The sequence below is a fragment of the Hemiscyllium ocellatum genome, chromosome 4 (assembly GCF_020745735.1).
Source record: "Hemiscyllium ocellatum isolate sHemOce1 chromosome 4, sHemOce1.pat.X.cur, whole genome shotgun sequence".
NCBI lineage: Eukaryota > Metazoa > Chordata > Chondrichthyes > Orectolobiformes > Hemiscylliidae > Hemiscyllium > Hemiscyllium ocellatum.
In genome coordinates this window covers 106,975,615-106,996,543 of record NC_083404.1, presented here as the reverse complement: position 1 = coordinate 106,996,543, position 20,929 = coordinate 106,975,615, and the positions used below count along the sequence as shown (strand labels likewise).

Sequence of the window (20,929 nt, the reverse complement as noted above, 5' to 3'; positions counted from 1 at the left end):
CTCATCCGTACAGGGAGCAAGAATCTTGTACCTGTTGGACAAGGTCAAGGGCTGAGACTCCTCCACTCTTGAACTCAGGTTCCCCCTACCTACCTCACTTACAGTCACACTCTGATGTGCCTGATCACTAGCTGAATGTGAATTACTTAATCTCCCAGGTGTGACTGCCTCCTGAAACAAAGCGTCCAGGTAACTATCCCCCTCACGGATGTGCCGCAGTGTTTGAAGCTCAGATTCCAGATCATCAACTCTGTTCTGGAGTTCTTCCAGCAACCAACACTTGCTGCAGATGTGGTCACTGCCATTCACAATGGGATCAGCCAGCTCCCACATCATACAGCTACAGACAGGATGTGTCTATCAAAGAAACTCCTCATGGATCATCTAAGAAGCTTCATGTACTGGAATTGGAAATCAAATGGGCAAATATCTTTCCCATTTGAACTTACATTGTAAGACTGCAATCACTAAACTGGGGAGCTTTTTAGCACCCTTGGTATAGCTTTCCTTTCTGTTTAATATTACTAAGCCACTACACCTGCATTTATTTCATCTTCTGTTGCAGTCTTGGAAGGGTGTGAAACTACAAATTATTATCATTCATACAATTAAAGACAACTAATTTCCCTGTTATATTGATAGTATTAGAGAGCATAGTGCTGTGGAATAAGGTCCACATACTTCCATGGAAGCATTCTGTGCCATTGTCAGTCATTGTGATCTTAACAAGACATGTATTTTTACAAGGTTGAAAGTGTGTACTCTACCTTTAAGAGAGAGTGAATGCTGTTCTGAACTGAAAGCTGATAAGCACCTGTGATGACTAAATAGTAGTGTCAGAGTGTACTGGAAAATTGAAAATATGTAACATGTGGCTGTGAAATGGATACTCAAGTTGGTTGCTGTTTTGACAACAATTCAAATTTAACCCATTAGTTTAAATTATGCCCCGGGATACCAGAACCCAATCGAGTTTGACTCTATTGTTTTGTCAACATTGATCCAATGAGAAATCCTATGTTGGGGATATAAAAAAGGCAGGCATTTTGAAAATCGAAGACAGAGCAACTGCCATCAACATAGATCCAAGAAATTTGGAAGCACTCTCTGTCAAAGGTACCTTTTCACATGAAACGTATTCGCAGTAAAGAGAAAGAAGACGACCCAGAGAGATCTTCAGCCAGAAGACAGACACTGAAGACAACAACCTCTATATGGTCTTGAGATTAAGTTGATATAATTTTAATAGGTGTTTTTTGGAACAGTGTATTGTTATAGAGTTGGAGACAGATAATAAGCAGTTAAGAGAAAGGGGCGGGAGCTTAGAGTTGTGAATAATTGTTGTTTAATGTTCACTTTTAGAGTTGAAAAAATAAATTGATGTTATTTTCTTTAAATAGTGTAATTTGGGAAGTTCTGCCACTCATATTTTAACAGATTACGAGGCAAGGTGAGCTCTTCTGGGTGTTAATTAACACAAGTGTTCACCGCCATCTCATAACAGTATTACTGCCATGACTTACAGGCAGTTTGCAAGCAGCAGGGTAGAGGTTAAGTGTATGATAATTACTCTCCAAGTCAGACATATCTGTATATAGGTTTATCTTCAAATAAAGAAACCATATTAGTTTTTCATCAATCCTTGTATCCAGAAGAATAGTCGAATTGGAGAACAGCATAACATTCATTATTTCACTTGAGCTAACAGCACACAATCCACCCCAAAGGTGGATGCCACAGATATTCTATGTATTTGTGAGAAGATGAATTGCTGTGTAGTTAGAATACATTTACATATGTGTCAGAGTATGATGCTGAATATATCACTCACCTGTTAAAGTGATTTGCCAAGACACCAACAACTTCTCCAATCCTATTATCATTTCCACATTGCATCTTGTCCAAGCAAACCACCAGATCATCATTTGCCTTGGTGTGAAAGATGATCAACTGATCTCTACCATTGGTAATGCTGATTGCAGTTACCTGAAGGAACAAATGGTAATGTCAGATTCACCAGGAGGGTGGTCTCTGTGTTTAGATTGTCCAAGCTATAAAAATTTTGATTTAAATTCATCCATTTAGCTAGGACATTTTGATTCTCACAGTTCAGCCAGTATTGGTTGCACAATTCCTTAGTCTTATGTTTTACCCACATGCCACCATGTGAGTCAGTTAGTTGCTTGACTGTCAACTGACTCTCCATCTGTGCAACCTAGGTCTGTGCCATAGAAAATTAAGATGGAAGTCCTTCAACCCTACATTGCTGTTCCGTACCTCAACTGCTGTTATGCATCATAACTTGTAACTTTTATTTTATTGATTCACATGACATGGGTGTCACTGCCCAGGCCAGATAGCTTTTGAGAGGCTACCACATTGCTATGGGTCTGGAATCACATATTGGCCATATCAGGTAAGGACAGCAACTCCTTCCTGAAAAGATATTTGTGAACCATGTTGATTTTAATTAGACTTGTAATTGTACATTTTCATCAAATTCAAATTCCACCATTGACCATGGTGGGAATTAAATCCTAGGTCCCAGGACATCTCTGAATTAATAGTCATAAAGTCATAGAGATATATTGCATGTAAACAGACCTTTCAGTCCAACTCGTCCATACCGACCAGATATCCCAACCCAATCTAGTCCCACCTGCAAGTACCCGGTCCATATTCTCCAAACCTTTCCTATTCATATAGCCATCCAAATGCCTTTTAAATGTTGCAATTGTACCAGCCTCCACCACTTCCTCTGGCAGCTCATTCCATACCACCCTCTGTGTGAAAAAGTTGCCCCTTAAGTCTCTTTTATATCTTTCCCCTCTCACCCTAAACCTATGCCCTCTAATTCTGGACTCCCTGATTCCAGGGAAAAGACTTTGTCTATTTACCCTCTCCATGCCCCTCATGATTTCGTAAACCTCTATACAGTCACCCTTCAGCCTACGACGCTCCATGAAAAACAGCCCCAGCCTGTTCAGCCTCTCCCTGTGGCTCAAATCCTCCAACCCTGGCAACATCCTTGTAAATCTTTTCTGAACCCTTTCAAGTTTCACAACATTACACGCAACATTACACAGAATTACATGCAATATTCCAACAGTGGCCTAGTGATAATACCACAAGGCCATCATCTCCTTTGAACTAATAAAGATATAATAATAGTCTATATCATTCTATTGCCTCAATATCCACAGTCTGGTGAAATAAAATGTTCCCATAATCCTGATTGTGTCAACTCTAACCTTAAGGTCATAACTCCTTAGTCCACACATGAGAAAATGGCTCCTTACAATCTATCCTGTCAAAACCTGTTTTTTTTTAAAAAAAAGGCCTACCTTTGTACAGCATCTTTCACAATCGTGGGATATCAGCAAGCATTTTACATCTAACCCAGAGGGAAAATCCTTTCTGAACAAAAAGACATTAAATCTCAGCAATGAACTTACCATTTGGACTGGAGCTCTGTTTTAAGGTATACAAGACAAATTCACTCTGCATGCTGTGTTCACAGCTTTTACTAGTTTTTCCTTTAGGGAAATGAAAAACCCTCTTGCATTGCAGTTACAGTCGTAGTGGAGGAAATAATGTGGGCAGTGGCAACAATCTGCAATAGATTTCTGGAGCCAGGACGAAACTGCTGCAAATCCAGACCCCAAAGAAAATCTTCCCAAAGAAACATTCAGTACCTTTCTTTTAGACTATCTAAAGTCTTCTTAAGAATCATTAGTAAGGCTGTAGCCAGCTTGGATCAGTTGGGTGGAATACGCTTTTCTCATTTATGCTTGAATATTGTACACAAGACCTGACAGCAGATATGGAATCTCCTGTCCAAAACAGGCAGCAGGCTGCTTATTTATAAATCTGTCTCAGGTCACAATGGCAGACATTGGCTGAGATATCACTCAGTTCAACCTTGTGAAAATTACAGCTTTTGGGCTTGCCAGCCTTCTCTCAGGTTCCTAATGGTTTGATCCCATTGTTAAGTGGAATGTTCAAAAGTGACATTCTGAAGATGTCACACCAGACTAAAAGTTCTGTTTCTCTCTCCTGAGAGATTCTGTCACACCTGTTGTGTCTCTCCAGCGCTTTCTGTACAATTTCAGATTTCCAACTTCTGCACCATTTTTGGAGCATAGGAACTGGAACAAGCAATTCAGCCCACTGAGCCTGCTCCTCCATGGCTGATTGAACATTTCAGTGGCTTTTACCCACACTATCTTAGTCCTGTATTTCACCAATAATCAAAAAGTTATCAACCTTCACTTTACATGCTCAAATACTGAGGTTCCATAGCTCTCTAAGGTCCAGATCTCAAAGGTTCCTCTGAGTTAAAACAATTCCTTTTCTTCTCAGTCCTAAATGATATCTCCTTTATTTGTAAAATTTGCTGCAGGTTCCAGGGTAAACATCTTACTGGTGTCAATGTTATCAATCGCTTGAAATATTTAATTGATTTAAATGAGATCACCTTTCGTTATTTAGAAAATATAGCTATAGTATTCCCAATCTCTCTTCATAGAACAGTCCTGCCATCCTGGGAAAATGTTTGGTGAACCTTTGTTGCACTTCCTACATAGCAATAATCTGTATCCTGAGATTGAGAGGACAGAACTGCACCCAATACTCCAGATGTGGTCTAACCAAGCTCCTATGCAACTAAAACAAGACCTCAATATTCCTGTCCTCAACTTCTCTTGCAATAAAGGTCAACATTTCATTGACCTTCCTCATAGCTTGTCATACACTGCATAATAGCCTTCAGTAACTTATTTATTAAGGACAGTCAAGTCTCCTTGTACATCTACATTTTCCAACCTCTCAACAGTCTCTGCATATCTGTGCTCTCTGTATTTACTTTTATTTAGCTCAATGATGAGATTGGAAGAACTTATAGTTCTTTATAGCTATGGCTTGATACATGTCTGAATACTCACATGACTAAGTGGCAGTGCCTTCATGCTCTTGTAGCGTTTGGCAGGCTCCAGTTTGTACAGGTACTGGTCAGTGATGAGAATAGCTCGATCTTCACATTTATTAAACCTATTGACCTAAGTTGAGAAAGTAAGAAAAATGAGCAATTCTGTTAAGGGATCTATAAACATTCTAGATATACATACAGATACACAGAGAAACATATAAATACACAGCTACACACATGATGATATACAGACACAAACATGCTTATGCATACAAATGCGCATCCTTATTATGTGAGGGTTTAATTGAGCAAAATGTTCTTTAGGTTCATTTTAACCAGTGACTCCCACAAACTCATATTCCCTATATACTGCCTTAGAGCTTTACTTCCTTATATTTCCAGAAGGAAGATGTAAGACTCAAGTATCAAATCTTGTCACTGAGGTCTGCTTTATTGGAATGCATCACATGATCTATTTAATTTAAGTGGATGAATAAATAACTACACCATCTCAGCTCGGGGTACAACCAATAAACATAGGTGGATGTATAACATTGGATACAAAAGGGAACGGTGATAATGACAACAGTATAATGCAAGAAGAGATATTAGTAGGTTTGACATTTCTGATTCTCGAGGTATTAAGGGCTATGGGGAGAACGTTGGTAAGTGGAGTTGAAATGCCCATCAGCCATGATTGAATGGCGGAGTGGACTCGATGGGCCGAATGGCCTTACTTCCACTCCTATGTCTTATGGCCTTATGGTCTTAAGGTGAACCAATCACTTGGGTGGAAGTGAGGAAATTAGGGATGCTCTGAGAATCATTAACTAAATCTTATCAGGTACAAGCAAAGTATCAAGAGACAAGAGATCTGCCAACTTTGTACCATCATTTGTAAAGGATCTGAGGGAGAGACCAAATAACTACAAACTGGTCAGTCAGACTTTAGCACTCTGAAGGCAAAATACTGCAGATCCTGGAATACCAAAACAAGCACAAAATGCTGGAGAAGCTCCACCCAGACCAGTAAGCAACCCAGAGGGAACCCAAAAAAAAACAGTAAATAAAAGAAGGATGGAAACTGGAACTCCAATGGTCTGATAACAACCTCCCTCAATCAGATTGCCTCCCAGCCCATTTACCAGTCAGACTCCAAACTCCCGATACCCACCTCCCAACACTCCCCAGGTCCTGCAAGCTAGGCAGCTGGTGTGACACTCATCCAAATCTAATGACCTAGTACTGCCAGCCTCTGAGTAGCCAGAAGCATTCTAACACAAATTTGTAAACTCTGATTTTGAATCTGGATCCTGGATCCAGTCTAAAATACATTGGGCACCAGGTAAAGCAAGTACATTTTGTTTTGTAACCCATGGAATAGTGGGACCAGAGAAAGACACGTCAGGTATAACGTAAAACTGGGGGACTCACAGCAGAATGCCCAGTGCGAATAACATCTAATTGGATTCCCTCAAATAAAGTGAGCATACCTATAATCATACTTAGGGATCCAAGTGCCACCCAAACTGTTTTGTTGAGCAAGGCATGTCTTTTCTATCGGAGAGTTATGGAAATGCCTATATTTTTGTACATAGTATTAAGGGGAGTAGTTGATATTTTTACTTGTCAGTCTTCACATGGATGTGGTACAGTTTCATAAAATGTGCTATAGGAGCCTGATGGAGAGAAAATGATAAGGTTAATAGGTTGATATTTCTAAATCCCAAGCAGGGTCTTGAAGGACTGTTGGCAGGGTGATAGTCGATTGTGTGGGACGTGAACTGAACACAAAACCAGGATATCGATATATGTTTAATAATACGGATGTGGTTGTTTCGTTCTCAGAGGCGATCGCTTTGAGAATAATTACTTTAATTGTCATGATTTGGAGATGCCGGTGTTGGACTGTGGTGTACAAAGTTAAAAATCACACAACACCAGGTTATAGTCCAACAGGTTTAATTGGAAGCACACTAGCTTTCGGAGCGGAGCGTCGCTCCTTCATCAGGTGATTGTTAACTTCAATTGTCGTAGTACAGAAGTTAATCTAGAACTTCACTTGATATGGATGACCGATGGAACTCCAATAGGATCACTTTTCCAATTTTATACTTTAAGGTGTTTCAGGAAGTCTGGATCGGTGGGGATGTTAGGTGATCAGGAGAGGAGTTAGGTGTCTAGTGATTGGGAGTGGGTATCAGTGCTTCTATGCCAGAGGCCAGCTGGGCATCAATGAAAGTGAGGGGAGCAGGGGTGAGCTGCTCATGAGGTGTTGGTTTGGCAGGTGGGAATTTGGTGTCCTTAGGTAGTTGGTGGTCATATATCTGAAGTGGGCAGGGGTGTGAGGGTGAATAATTGTGGGGGATCAATGGTAAATCAGGAGGAGATCAATTTTGTAGTTATACAGGAATAAAAACAGGTTTTAATATCTCAAACTGTTCCTGGCTAATTCTTAAGTTCACAGTCTCTAAACCAATATTGAAGACATTTCTGTGTTCCAACTCTTTGAAGATTAAACTTTCTGGGTAATTAGCACATAGTCAGTGCCTCAGGATTTCCAAGGACCCAGCATGCATCCGTCAGGGTATGTCTAGTCCAAGACTGGATGAAATGGGCCAGTGCCTTTTGAATATTGTCTGGAGAAGGATTTTGAATGAAAGAAATCAAGTTCCAATTATGATTTTTCCATTTTCAATACTGATAAAAGAATGGGAGGCAGAGAGCATATGTGACAAATGGGAACCTTTGGTGAGCAGAATCATCAAATAATGGTTAAATGCATTGTTCAAATGGCAAAGGAACTACTAGAGAGATAATGATAAATGTTTTTAATGCAGAGAGTTCTTATGATTTTGAACACACTGTCTGAAATAGTGGTGGATAAATGTTCAAGGGGTGGCATGGTGGCTCAGTGGTTAGACTGCTGCCTTACAGCACCAGAGACCTGGGTTCAATTCCCGCCGTGGGCAATTTCTGTGTGGAATTTGCACATTCTTCCTGTGTCTGTGTGAGTTTTCTCTGGGTACTCCAGTTTTCTCCCACAATCCAAAGATGTGCAGGTCAGGTGAATTGACTATGCTAAATTCCCCAGTGTTCAGGGATGTGTAGGTTAGGGGTAAATGTACAGTAATAGGATAGAGGAATGAGTCTGGATGGGTTACTCTTCAAAGGGTCAGTGTGCTCTTGTTAGGCCAAATGGCCTGTTTCCACACTGTAGGGATTCTACGGTAACTTTCAATAGGAGCTTGAATAAATTCATGAAAAAGCAAAATTCGCAGGACTATGTGGAACACCAAGTAGTGAGACTAACTGAACCTCTCTTACAAAAGCCAACCCTGGGCATAATGGGTTGAATGGCTATTTTCTGTGCAGTACAGTATTGTGGGAACATTAATTGCTTGATTAGTTAAACAGCGATAAACTCTTTAAATTAGCAGGCTGGATTGAAAGTCATAAGATGCTTAGCATGTTCATGAACTATTATTGCTGTTGGCAATTGTTCTAATTAAAATGAAGGTGCACCCCTTCTCTATCCTTACCTTTCGTACGTGTGCAGAGAACAGCACAGAGCTGAATTGCTCCTTGCCTTTCAGTCTATTCATGGTTGTGGTAAACTGGGACATCATCTCTGGATTGTACCTGACCTGAAGGTACAGAACATATAGCGTCAGAACGCAGCTCCAGTTGCAAACGTCTGCGTGTTGGGACAATGCTTGGCTGGGCCATGTGCAAGTTGTCTGGATTAGAGTGGTGTTGGAAAAGCACAGTAGGTCAGGCTGCATCTGAGGAGCAGGAAAATCGATATTTTGGGTAAAAGCCCTTCATCAGGAATGAAGGCAGGGAGCCTGTGGGGTGCAGAAATAAATAGGAGGGGGATGGGGTTGGGGAGAAGGTAGCCAAGAGCACAATAGGTGAATGGAAGTGGGATGAAGGTCATAGGTCAAAGAGGAGGGTGGAGCGGAGAGTTGGGAAGGAAGATTGGTAGGTAGGACAGGTCATGATGATGGTGCTGATCTGGAAGGTTGGAACTGGAGTAAGGTGGGGGGAGGGGAAACTGATGAAGTACACATTGATGCCCTGGGGTTGAAGTGTTCCAAGGTGGAAGATGAGGTGTTCATGAAGTTGTGAGGATCAGTAGGGAGGCAATGAATAAAGATTCCATATTTGCCAGCAGTGGGAAGAAGAGATCTGTCATGAGCGAAAATTGCACCTGGGCAGTCTCTGGCACATCCTGCTGGTTGTATCCATGGAGGTTGTCACCAATTTGAGAGCAGGCAACATGCTGACCAGGAGTAGCCCTTTCAAACTTACAAACCTGTTCTGACATTCAATGACATCCTGATTTTCCACCTTTACTCCATATACCTTACCATCTTTACTGAACTGAAATAAATAAATCTCATGCTTGAAAGGAAGAAGGAAACAGGAACCGAGGGAAGGGAAGAGGTTGACCAACAACAACAACATGCATTTCTAAAACACCTTTAATATTGTAAAAAAAACAATGTACTTCATTGGAGTATCATCTGACAAAACTCAGAACAGGAAAGGGTGTTATGCTGAGAAGAGAAAGAGAGAGGGATGAATGATGTAGTCAAAATGTTAGGTTTAGGAGGAAGGGAGTGGAGGGGATAGACAGACACAGTTAGAGAGTGAATTCCAATTTATAATGTACGGACAAAAGGATCATAAAAATGTACATAGACAAAGGAAGTGAGCAAAATCAGGACTACAGCTGTGAAGAATATTGCACCCTGACAGACCTCTAACATTCCATTAAAGATCCTATGTGATTTTTCACAAAATCAATGTGTGTCAGAATCTGTCAAGTCAGCTCTTCAACAATGACTTTGGAACACAGGAGCATAAAATTTAGGAGCTTTTCCATTTACTCTTTGATCCGCCTCTCAATGAGATGATGGCTGGCATGGTCCTGGCTAAACTTTATTCTCTGCATCTTCCTTGATTGCCTTGTCTATCAAAAATCTACCTACTCAGCCTTAAATAAATGTAAAGGTTTTGCTGCTGCTGTTTCTTTGTGACTAATTTGAAGGTGATTGTAATGTTAAAGATGGTGTAAAATTGGAGTTATTCATTTTAGCCAAAGACAGAAATAGTATGGAGACAAGGTCTACTGTCTACAAATAAAATGGGTTGACAAATTGATGGTAAATGATACTTGCAGATGAGAGGTAATCCTGCTCCCAGTTTCTCTGAACACCCCAGTCTTTTCTTCGCCCCAGCAGTGCATCCATGGCAGCAATCTTTGCCTTGATTTGTGGCATATCAGAGGGTGGGATGTTTTTCACAATTTGTCGCGCCCTCCACCTTCAAGAAAGCAATGTAGAACAAGCATCAGTTTTAGCTGCAAAAAGAGTTCTGACTTTCCCACTGTGATAACGATGATTTGTAAAATCAGTCATGAAGCACAAAGGCTTTGATGATAGTCATCAGGGTTATGTCAACAGACAGAAAAAATTAGCAAGCACTTTTTGTTTCTCCCAAGGAACAATGTAACTCTCCAAAAGATATCACTGGACTTTTCCAACAGGGTACTTTATGCTTCTAAACATTTCCAATATGGTTAGGCATACTCTTCAAAATCATGAAGTACCAAAGTTGTTTTTTTGGATATCTCACTAATGAAAATTCTGGTTTAAGGTGGCTGTACTTCTACATATGCAGTTGACCATGCACCATGGATACATAATCTACAAAGCAATCCCCTGTCAACATCCAGTCAGAACAGGTGCTGGTTTTCAGAGTGAGACTTCTGAAATTGGCACTTGTGTAACATTTTGGCTAAGCTGTCTTTGTGAAAGTACAGCTATTGATACCATAATAATCTGTTTGAGGCTTTCAAGAACAGCACATATAACTTGTGAATATATCTTTTTTGACAGAGCAATTCCACACATTGTAACTGGGGGTTTCATTGGTTCTTTACATAGCATGTATTGGGCACATGTGCATTGAAAGGCGGTAGGTTGACATTGAGGTTATGAGAGGTCATGGGGATGAGAGGTAGACATTAATTGATATGAGTTGGCATGGGGCTGTAAGGGGCCATGTGTCCAGATGAGTTGACGTAAAGGGAAATGCGGTCATGGGTAGGCCCTTTTGAGCTCACCTTCCAAAGGCTCACAAAATCCAGATAATAGTTCATAACCGTACAGGGAAGTCATGAACTCTGAGGTATGAAGAAGTTGGCTCCAATCCATGAAAATTGCAGGAAATGCCCATCCCCAAGATGAAGCCAATCAGGTTGGGAGTTCAGGATGTAGACATACTATCCCAATGTTATGCCACACCAGTAAAAATCTGGGGTTTCCAGGAAATGCCTGAGTTGGGCCTCACTCTTCACTTTTAAATAGGTCCAACTCTGGAAAGATCTGACATTAGGCAATTCCAGCTCATAGAAAGATCAGAGGAAAATGTTGCCAGAAGAAGTGGTGAAGGTGAATGCAATTACAAATTTAAACCACATTTTGACATGTAACTGGATATGAAAGGTTTAGAGGGACATGGACCAAATTCAGGCAAATGGGACTAGTTCAGGAAACCTGATCAGCATGGACGAGTTGTACCAAAGAGTGTGTTTCCGTGCTGTATGACTCTATGATTTCATTAAAGTGCAGAGGGAAATTTTCTATGAGGTCTGCAGATGCTGGAGATCACAGCTGAAAATGTGTTGCTGGTTAAAGCACAGCAGGTTAGGCAGCATCCAAGGAACAGGAAATTCGACGTTTCAGGCATAAGCCCTTCATCAGGACTCGGCGCTGGAAATTTTCTATGTCACGCCTCACCAGAAAACTCTATTTCTACTGCTGGAATCATCATGAAAGTTAAAGGTTTTAATCAAAGTTTGCAGAATTACCCAAGGTACTGCATTGCTATATGAAATTTGACAGAAAGCACAGACCACGTATATAGCAAGAATGACTATATATTACAAATAGATAGATTTGAGTTGCAGGTAAAAAAATTAGGAACCATCTAGAAATAACTCTCCGAGTTAAAATATAACTCATCCTGCACACAGATTTTTTTTTAGATTAGACTTACAGTGTGGAAACAGGCCCTTCGGCCCAACAAGTCCACACCAACCCGCCGAAGCGCAACCCACCCATACCCCTTACCTAACACTACGGGCAATTTAGCTTGGCCAATTCACCTGACCCGCACATCTTTGTGACTGTGGGAGGAAACCGGAGCACCCGGAGGAAACCCACGCAGACACGGGGAGAACGTGCAAACTCCACACAGTCAGTCGCCTGAGTCGGGAATTGAACCCGGGTCTACAGGCGCTGTGAGGCAGCAGTGCTAACCACCGTGCCGCCCACTATATATAAAAAGATATTTTCAAAATAATGTGATGGGTGGATTGGAAACCTGGGAGAGGAGTTCAATGACTCCTGTCATGTGATCCCACTGAGTTAAAAATCACACAACAGCAGGTTGGACTATAACATGGTATTGTGTGATTTTTAACTTTGTCCACTGCAGTCCAACACTGGCTTCTCCAAATCATGATCCTACTGGCTTGTCAGGACTTGCTGCTTTTTGATCATCCTTCTCTGGCTACTTTCACTTCCTTGCAAAAGACACAGGTTCACAACTTGTAAAAGTCTCTGACTTTTTTGTTAAAATCAACAGCTTAGAATAACTGGTGAGCTGGCTTTCTTCAAGTTTTAAATATTTTGTTAACTGCAGAGAAAAGGAAATGATCTTGCTTTCTGGAGATCTGAAGAATCACATGACTGTTGGCAGGCAGAAGACCCTTATCATTGGTAATAGGTCACCATTCCGTGTGCCAATCAGCTACATGTTGCCAACATAATATCCCTTTGTATATATATCCTGATTCCAGTCCATGCAAAATAAACTCTCCAGTACTGCTGGAATAAGCAGCAGTGTAATCAGAAGAGTCATAATGGATTCAACACTTTAACTGCTTTTCCCTCTCACAGATGCTGCTGAGTTCTTTCAATATTCTCTCCATTTGTAGCAGTGTAAGCAAAAATTGCAATGAGTGTTGAAAACTTGCTTTTAAAAAGTGAAGGAATCCCTTTCACAATTTTTGTTTTTCTTTTCAAATGGTCAATTTTAAATTTCAGTCAACAATCAAAAATGCAGAAATATAAAAAGATAATCTGATTCTCACTCAATCCACTGCTATCCTGGAAGGCTTTGAAGAATACTGTACAGGTTGTTTGATGCATCAGAGTTTGGTGTGGCAACTGCTCTGCCCAGGACAATCAGAAGTTACACAAAGTTGTGAACAGAGCCCAGTCCATCAAGCAAGCCAAACTTCCATCTGTTGACTCCATCTATACTTCTCACTGCCTCAGAAAGGCAGCCAACATAATCAAAGACCCCTCCCACCCTGGTTATAATCTCTTCCAACCTCTTCCATCAGGAAGATACAAAGGCTTAAAACACAAGTACCAGCAACTTTTTTCCAGGTGTTATTAGACTTCTGAATGTTGAACCCCCTGTTTGTGCACCTTCTCTGCAGCTGTAAAATTGTATTTCTCACTCTGTTCTATTATAGCCTGCCTCTACTTCATGCAAAACAAAACCTTTCACTGTACCTAGGTACATGTGACAATAATAAATCAAATCAAATCAAATCAAATACGTTTCTGAAGTTCCTTAAAGAAAATGCATCTTACCTTCGGAACAGATACCTCATATTCTCCTCGAATTTGACTAAGACTGTTGGAGGCGTTGGCCATGCCACACTCTTTCCATAGTCACTCATGCTCCGTACATTCTGGAAGCGTCTCATTACCTCAATGAGATACGCCTTGACCTTGAATGTTTTGTAATAACTCATGATTGCATAGACAGCTCTCATACCCCGACAACGTTTCCTCGCGAGGGCTCCCCTCCAGAGCTGTGGAGGAAAATTGAAGGAAACTGCTGAATGCTTGAATTACTAGCACTTTATTGTATGGCTTTCATCTTTGAAAACAATCCCTTAGCAATAGGTCTCGAGTATCTTGTTTCTGTCAACTGTGTTCAGTGAATCTCTGTCTCAAATTGGTATGAGTTCCCAGAATTGAGACCGCAGTCACTTTATCACTGATTAAAAATGCCACTACTAAATGAGCAGTGTACAAATGGAAAGATATAGTTTTATTACAGGATTATTGCTGAGGCTGCAGGTGAGAGACATTAGCTGGACATTGATTAGGAATTTGTGCCTGGCTAGAGACTTTGGTGACAAGGGAGCATTTGAATAGGTGAAGTGAGTGGTAGAAGGGCACTCTGTTATATTCTCATCATTGCCCCAATTTAATTCCATGACAGGAAGGCCTGTAACCAATTAATGGGCACTTAAGGTCTTCATCTGGCCATTTCTAGGATAAATGTAGTAAGGATCCCCTCCAGGTTTATTGAGGGAAACAAAGCGAAGATCATTGAGTGTCTATTGTTAATATTTTATCGTGAACCCACCAGGCAAGAAGTTCAAGCAAACTCATGTTGTGTGCCAGAGAGGCCCTCTTTCAACTGACACCCAGGGTCTGATTGAGAGCCCTGACAGAGGGAAGGATGGTGGCATCCTGAGACTTCGAGATCCAAGATCTCACCTTGCTGCTTATTCCTTCTCTTAGCACACGTAAGCCTTAAATTCTCTCTGTGGTACCTAGATTCCTAACGTCACCACCTTTGACCTGGGGTCCAACGATTCCCTTCAACTTTGGGTCGGTGAAATACTGACAGCAGCTACCATCTTGGCAGCAACATTGCCATCCATTGGAGCTTCTGGCCTGTTTGGCCAGCACCTCTCAGTGAGTGGGACTTCTGCTTCCAACCTCTTCCTCTCCGGGATGTCCAAGGGCTGTTTGGGGGCTATCAAGTGCCTGGCTTGTATACATCACAAGGGGCCTTCCCAGTAATAAGTGATGTGGGGCCCTTACCACTCTCCAGCCAGCAACAAATACTCATTGCCTCATGAAAATTCTATTCTTAGCTTGGGCATGTGTAATAGAGCGCGTAATGGAACTTTATGCCCAGTTCACATAAAGTTCTGTGGGCGGCACGATGGTTAGCACTGCTGCGTCACAGCACCTGAGACCCGGGTTCAATTCCCGACTCAGGCGACTGACTGTGTGGAGTTTGCACATTCTCCCCGTGTCTGCGTGGGTTTCCTCCCACAGTCCAATGATGTGCGGGTCAGGTGAATTGGCCATGCTAAATTGCCCGTAATGATGGTAAGGGGTAAGTGTAGGGGTATGGGTGAGTTGGGCTTCGGCGGGTCGGTGTGGACTTGTTGGGCCGAAGGGCCTGTTTCCACACTGTAAGTCTAATCTAATTCACATTGTACCTACCCTGAGAATATTCAGAATATTACATTGAGTTTAATCTATTATTGTTTCCATTGAGTTTAGCAGAAATAAAAATCAATAGAGTCATGTAAAAAAGGTTGCTAACTTACCATTAAACAAAATCATGGTCTATGTGGCATCAGTTGACATAAAACCTCTATGACTAACATGAGTTGTGAGAAGTAGCTCTGATGGTTTTAATGATTTTTACTGTGGTTATTTTAACCTGGCTATCCCTGTGCTAAACAAGAGACAGTCCGAACATGTTCAATATTTTGTATTCAGTATACATATTGTACACTATTGATCGGAGGATAAGATTGAGAAAAGGAGACTGCTGAAGCTGCTTGATTAATCCTTTGTGGAATTCATGCTCAAGCTTCAACTGCTTGATTAAGAACATTCCATGAATAATTAATCAAAAATTAATAAATTACTGTCAGCAGCTGTATCTGAAGCACCCAGGTTTTAAACCATCGCCATTGCCTCTCGATTGCTGAAACTCAGTTGCTCAGTGTTCTATTTTTAACTTGTAGGTTGACCCCGTTATGTTATGTTCCGGTCTGTACCATTTTATCATGATTGTTAATCTAGCGACATTTAAGCATATAGAGGAAATGAAATCCCTCCGGTGTCTGGAGGTTCAAGGGGAACAAAATTAAAACACAATGGGCCCTCAAACAATAAGGGGGAGATAAGGATCAAATGTGTAATTACATTTCAGAGAAGTATAAGAATAATAAGCAGTAATGTTAGAGGATTTTAAATACCCAAAGCATTAACTGGGATAGTCTTAATGTGCAAGGTAGGGAGGGAGCAAGTGTGCAGAAAGCCCAAAAATGGAGGAGGAAATTCCAAACCCAATATTCAGAAATCAGCCGGGGCAGGTGAAAGGTGTATCAATAGGGGTACATTTTAGAGACATTATTGTTGTACTGTTAATCCAGGGACCCAGGTAATGTTCTGTGGACTGGGTTCAAATCCTAGCAAGACTCATGGTGGAATTTGAATTCAATAAAAACCTGGAATTGTGATCTAATGATGACTATGTTAGAAAAATCTATCTGGTTCACCAATTCCCCTTTAGGAGAAAGAATCTGCCATCCTTACCTGGCCTGGCTAACATGTTACTGCAGACTTACAGCAACATAGTTGACTCCTAACTGCCCTCTGAGCAATTCAGGATGGGCATGAAATGCTGGCCTAGTCAGCGATGACCATATCCAGGGAATGAATTTGTTTATAATTAGGATAGCTATGATAAAAAGATAAGCATGGGCTGGATATAGAGGTTCTAAACTATGAGAAGGCTAATATTCCCAAGATATGATACAATTTGACTGGGAGCAGCTTCTTACAGCTAAAAGTGTGTCAGAGCAATGGGAGGCATTCAATGAAGAAACAGCAAGACTACAGGACAAATATGTTCCTGAAAAGAAAAAGGGTGAGACCAAGATAGAAGAATTCTGACCCCAAGAAGTAGGGGTATGGGTGGGTTGCGCTTCGGCGGGTCGGTGTGGACTTGTTGGGCCGAAGGGCCTGTTTCCACACTGTAAGTCTAAAAAAAAAGTATAAAGGTTTGGTTTAATAAATTTTTTATGGCATGCACTGAGGGTATCATGGCAGATAGCACTAAAGAGGTTGCAGAAGAAGTTTCATGGGATGCAATGTGGGTTGAAGGGCCCCTCAGAGCAGCAAATTTGATAGGTGACCTGATAGAGGTTTATGTGATGAGGGACATAGAGTGGATAGGAAGGCATTTTTCCCCTTTGTGGAGGGAGGGATCAATAACAGAGGGTATGGATTAAAATAAGAGGTAGAAGGCTAAGAGGGGAGTTGAGAGTTGAGGGAAAATAATTTTGTACAGAGTGTGTCTGCAGTCTGAAACTCATTGCCTGAAAGACTATTTGAGCCAGAAACTCTCAAAGCTTTTAATCAGTATTTAGACATTTACTTACATTGTCATAGCCTCCAGTGGCATGGGCCAAGCACTGGAAAATGGGGCTGGCGTCATTAGATCATTGTTGACCAGCATGGACAAAATGGACTGAATGATTTATTTCTGTGCTGTACACATCGAGGAGTTCATGAAGCAGTCAACATGCCTTTAATTAGGCCTATTCTACATATCCTTTGCTGCTGCAATGATTTCTGAATGCCCTACACTCCAACAATAGCTATTATATTGATAAACACCCTTCAGTGAAATAAAACTTCACAAGGTCTTCATGGAAAGGGTGGTATGGTGGCTCAGTGGTTAGCACTGCTGTCTTAGAGTGCCAGGGACCTGGGTTCAATTCCAGCCTTGGGCAAGTGCGTGTGTGTGTCCCACAATCCAATGATGTGCATGTTAGGGGAACTGGCCAAACTAAATCGCACATAATGTTCAGGGAGTGTAGGTTAGGTGCATTATTCAGGGGGAGCGTTGAGTAATAGGGTCGGGGAATGAGTCTGGGTGGGATGCTTTTCAGACGGTCGGTGTGGACTTGTTGGGTCTGTTTCCACTCTGTACAGTTTCTATGATGAGGAAAGATTGGAAAACAAAGTTTGACGGTGAGACACATGACTAAAAGTTAGATAAAGTAAGTAGGTTAATAACTGTAAATTACACAAGTAGGAAGCTGCGCAGTTTCACGTTAGCGGTTGCATTGTTGAGTCCGGTTTGACAGAGCTTAATTTAAAATGTTCACAATATGCCTGTTCAAGAACTAACTTTTAATAATTTTCAGAAGGGGACATGAAGCATTGTTAATTTCCAATATGGTGACAAGCTTAAAAAGCTCACATACAACACTATAGGAAATCTGAGGTAGGACAAAGTAGGATTTCGGTATCTATAAATGTACATTGAGGTAATTTTAGCTTTGCCTGTTGATCTGTATTAATGTGTTATTTTCTGCGAATGCATATAAATATGGGTTTTTTTATTTGTATATCTGCATAGCTGCCTGTCTATATATGTGTTTGGGTTCTTGTGTAGCTGTATAACTGGGTGCTTGCATGTCTCTACCTTTCTGTGTGCTATTCAGGTTATTCTGCCTCTGTTTCTTTGCTCCAGTTTCTAAAAGCGGAAAAATCTAATAATTTCAAATCCTCCCCCTAGGGCCAGATAAATGGCATCACTATAAAAGAACCGGACATTTATCAAGCTTGGCAGTAAGAGGCCAAGGTCCTGAAAGTAGGCCAGACATCTTTATGTGATCTATAGAGAGCTGAGAATGAGGAAGAGGTTTGTGGACCTGGACTCCCTCTCTCCATTAATCATTGTTGGAGGCAGCATCCATAAAACTAAATGATTCTTTGGAAAGGTTGTGATCAAATCTGAGCAATTTTAAGGAGTGTGTTGTAAATGTTAGAGTATTGAAATGGTGATGGGTGCTGCTGTACCTGCAGACAATGTAGTTTTTCAGGCATAAAACTGGGTCAACATTTTAAAGGGGAAATATATTCAACTTAATTAAATCTTCATTTACCTTTAGCAGCATTGAGACTGAGTGTGCAGTATTGGGAGGAAGACAGAGTTCAAAGTCCTTTTTGTTGTTTGCAGTTAGTTAAAAATTGAGAGAGAATGAAAGAGAGCGAGAGAAAAATCTGCTTTGTGAATAGAGGGTGAGGCTGAGTAATTGGTTCTTAGTTTATTGTTTGTAGTTGATAAGGTTCACACAGGCAGGAGAACTTGGTCCCATGGAATCCTCCTCCTGCAAAATGTGGGAAGTCGGGACACTTCCGGCCTCTTTGGTGACCACATGTTCAGCTGCACCTCCTGATTGACATACAGAGCATCCATGAGGCTGACGACATTATGGATAGCATGGTTAGTGAGCTGGTAACACAAGTTAGGGCTACACAGACATAAAGACATTGGATAATCACCGGGGAAACTAGTAAGTGCGGGCTGGTAGTGCAGGAGTCCCCTATGGCCATATCCCTCTCAAGCAGATAGACCGAGTTGGATACTGTTGGGGCAATGGCCTTTCAGGAGCCAGCAGCAACAGTCAGGTTTGTGGCACAAGGAAAGAATGGATAAAGAGTTGAGCTGGAAAAAGCACAGCAGGTCAAGCAGCATCAGAGAAGGAGGGGAGTTAACGTTTCAGATCGGAACCTTTCATCAGGTTTGGGGGAGGAGAAAGGGCTGTGAAATGGTGTGGGGGGGTGTTGTTGAGGGAAAGGTGGCTAGGATGGTGATAGGTGTTTGCAAGTAGGAGGTGGCTGTACTTGGTTAGTGGAAGAGTGAAGCAGATAGGTGGGAAGGAAGATGGACAAGTTGGGTCAGGTTAACAGGGATGGGGTGGAGAGGAAGGGCTGGGCCTGGGATGAGATTGGGATGGGGATATTTGGAAGCTGGTGAGTTCTAAAGGCTATCTGGTTGTAAGCTTCCGAGGTGGAAGGTGAAGTGTTCTCTCTCCAGTTTGCGTGTGGCCTTGTGTTGACAACAGAGGAGGCCCCAAGTGGACATTTCATTAGGGAAGGGGGAGTTGAAATGGATGATGACTGGAAGGTGCGGTTGATTGTAGCAGACAGACCATAAATGTTTCCTGAACCGCTCCACAAGTTTGCGCTTGGTCTCTCCAAAGCAGAGGAGACCACATCGGGAGGAACAAATACAATAAATCAGGTGAGAGGAAATGCACTTGAATCTCTGCTGGACTTCGATTGATTCTTTGGGGCCTTGGATGGAGGTGAGTGGGGAGGTGTTGGAGCAGGTTTTGCAACTCCTGCAGCCGCAGGGAAAATTTCTAAGTGTTGAGGAGGGGGTTGTTGGGGAGTATGGACCTAAGTTGGGGAGGGAACGGTCCCTGTGAAAACTGGTTGGGAGTCGGGAGGGAAATATCATTTTGGTAGTGGGATCAGGCCACAGATGGCAGAAATGGTGGAGCTTGATGTGTTCGGCATGGAGATTAGTGGGGTGGAATGTGAGGACATTGAGGACTCTGCTCCTGTCGTGGTTGAGGGAGGTGGTTTGTTTGAGGGCAGAGGTGCAGGAAATGGAGGAAATGCTGTTGATAAAGGAGCTAAAGCACCGGGGTAAGAAAAAGACTGGGTGATCTTTAGTGATAGGGGACTCAATTAGAAGGGAAACTGACAGGCAGTTCTGTGGCAGCAACTCTTGAATGATATGTTTCCTCCCTGGTGCCAGACTCAGGGATGTCTCAGAGTGGCTATAGGGCATTCTGAAGTGGCAAGGTGAACAGCTTGCAATCATTATACATGTTGGTACTAATGACTTAGGTAAAACAAGAAGTAAGGTTCTGCAGCAGGAAATCCGAAAGTTAGGTTATAGATTAAAGAGGGAGACTACTTAGATTGTAATCTCGAGATCACTACGTTACTGAGTATAGGAGTAGAAAGGTGGATCTGAACAATGTGCAGCTAAAGGGATGGTGTAAATGGGGAGTGGCTTTAAATGACTTTACATTTTTGGATAATTGGGGTAGTTTCTGGGGAGGCTGGGACCTATATAAGACGGACAGGTTGTACCTGAAACAGAATGGATCCAATATCCTTAGTGTGAGGTTTGCTTGTTCTGCTGGAGAGGCTTCAAACTGAACTGAACAGGGGGAGGGATCAGAAGGTCGCAAGATCCAATCAGGTATAAAAGGAATTCTAGAACAGTCTAATATGTGAAGAAGACATGGACAGGATAAGGCACATGTGAGGTCTAGAA

The 20,929-nt window shown here is 41.8% G+C and overlaps 1 protein-coding gene across 1 annotated transcript in view; it reads right to left on the bottom strand.

Moving 5' to 3' along the window:
- Window positions 1-20,929, bottom strand: part of LOC132815482 (unconventional myosin-Id-like) — a 143,060-nt gene that overhangs the window by 38,581 nt on the left and 83,550 nt on the right. Inside the window, exons 17-21 of the mRNA XM_060824445.1 lie at window positions 13,606-13,829; window positions 10,114-10,258; window positions 8,470-8,574; window positions 4,944-5,057; window positions 1,832-1,986 (exon numbers count right to left, since the gene is read on the bottom strand). Of these exons, the coding sequence (XP_060680428.1) occupies window positions 1,832-1,986; window positions 4,944-5,057; window positions 8,470-8,574; window positions 10,114-10,258; window positions 13,606-13,829 (743 nt within the window). The remainder of the gene's footprint in view (window positions 1-1,831; window positions 1,987-4,943; window positions 5,058-8,469; window positions 8,575-10,113; window positions 10,259-13,605; window positions 13,830-20,929) is intronic.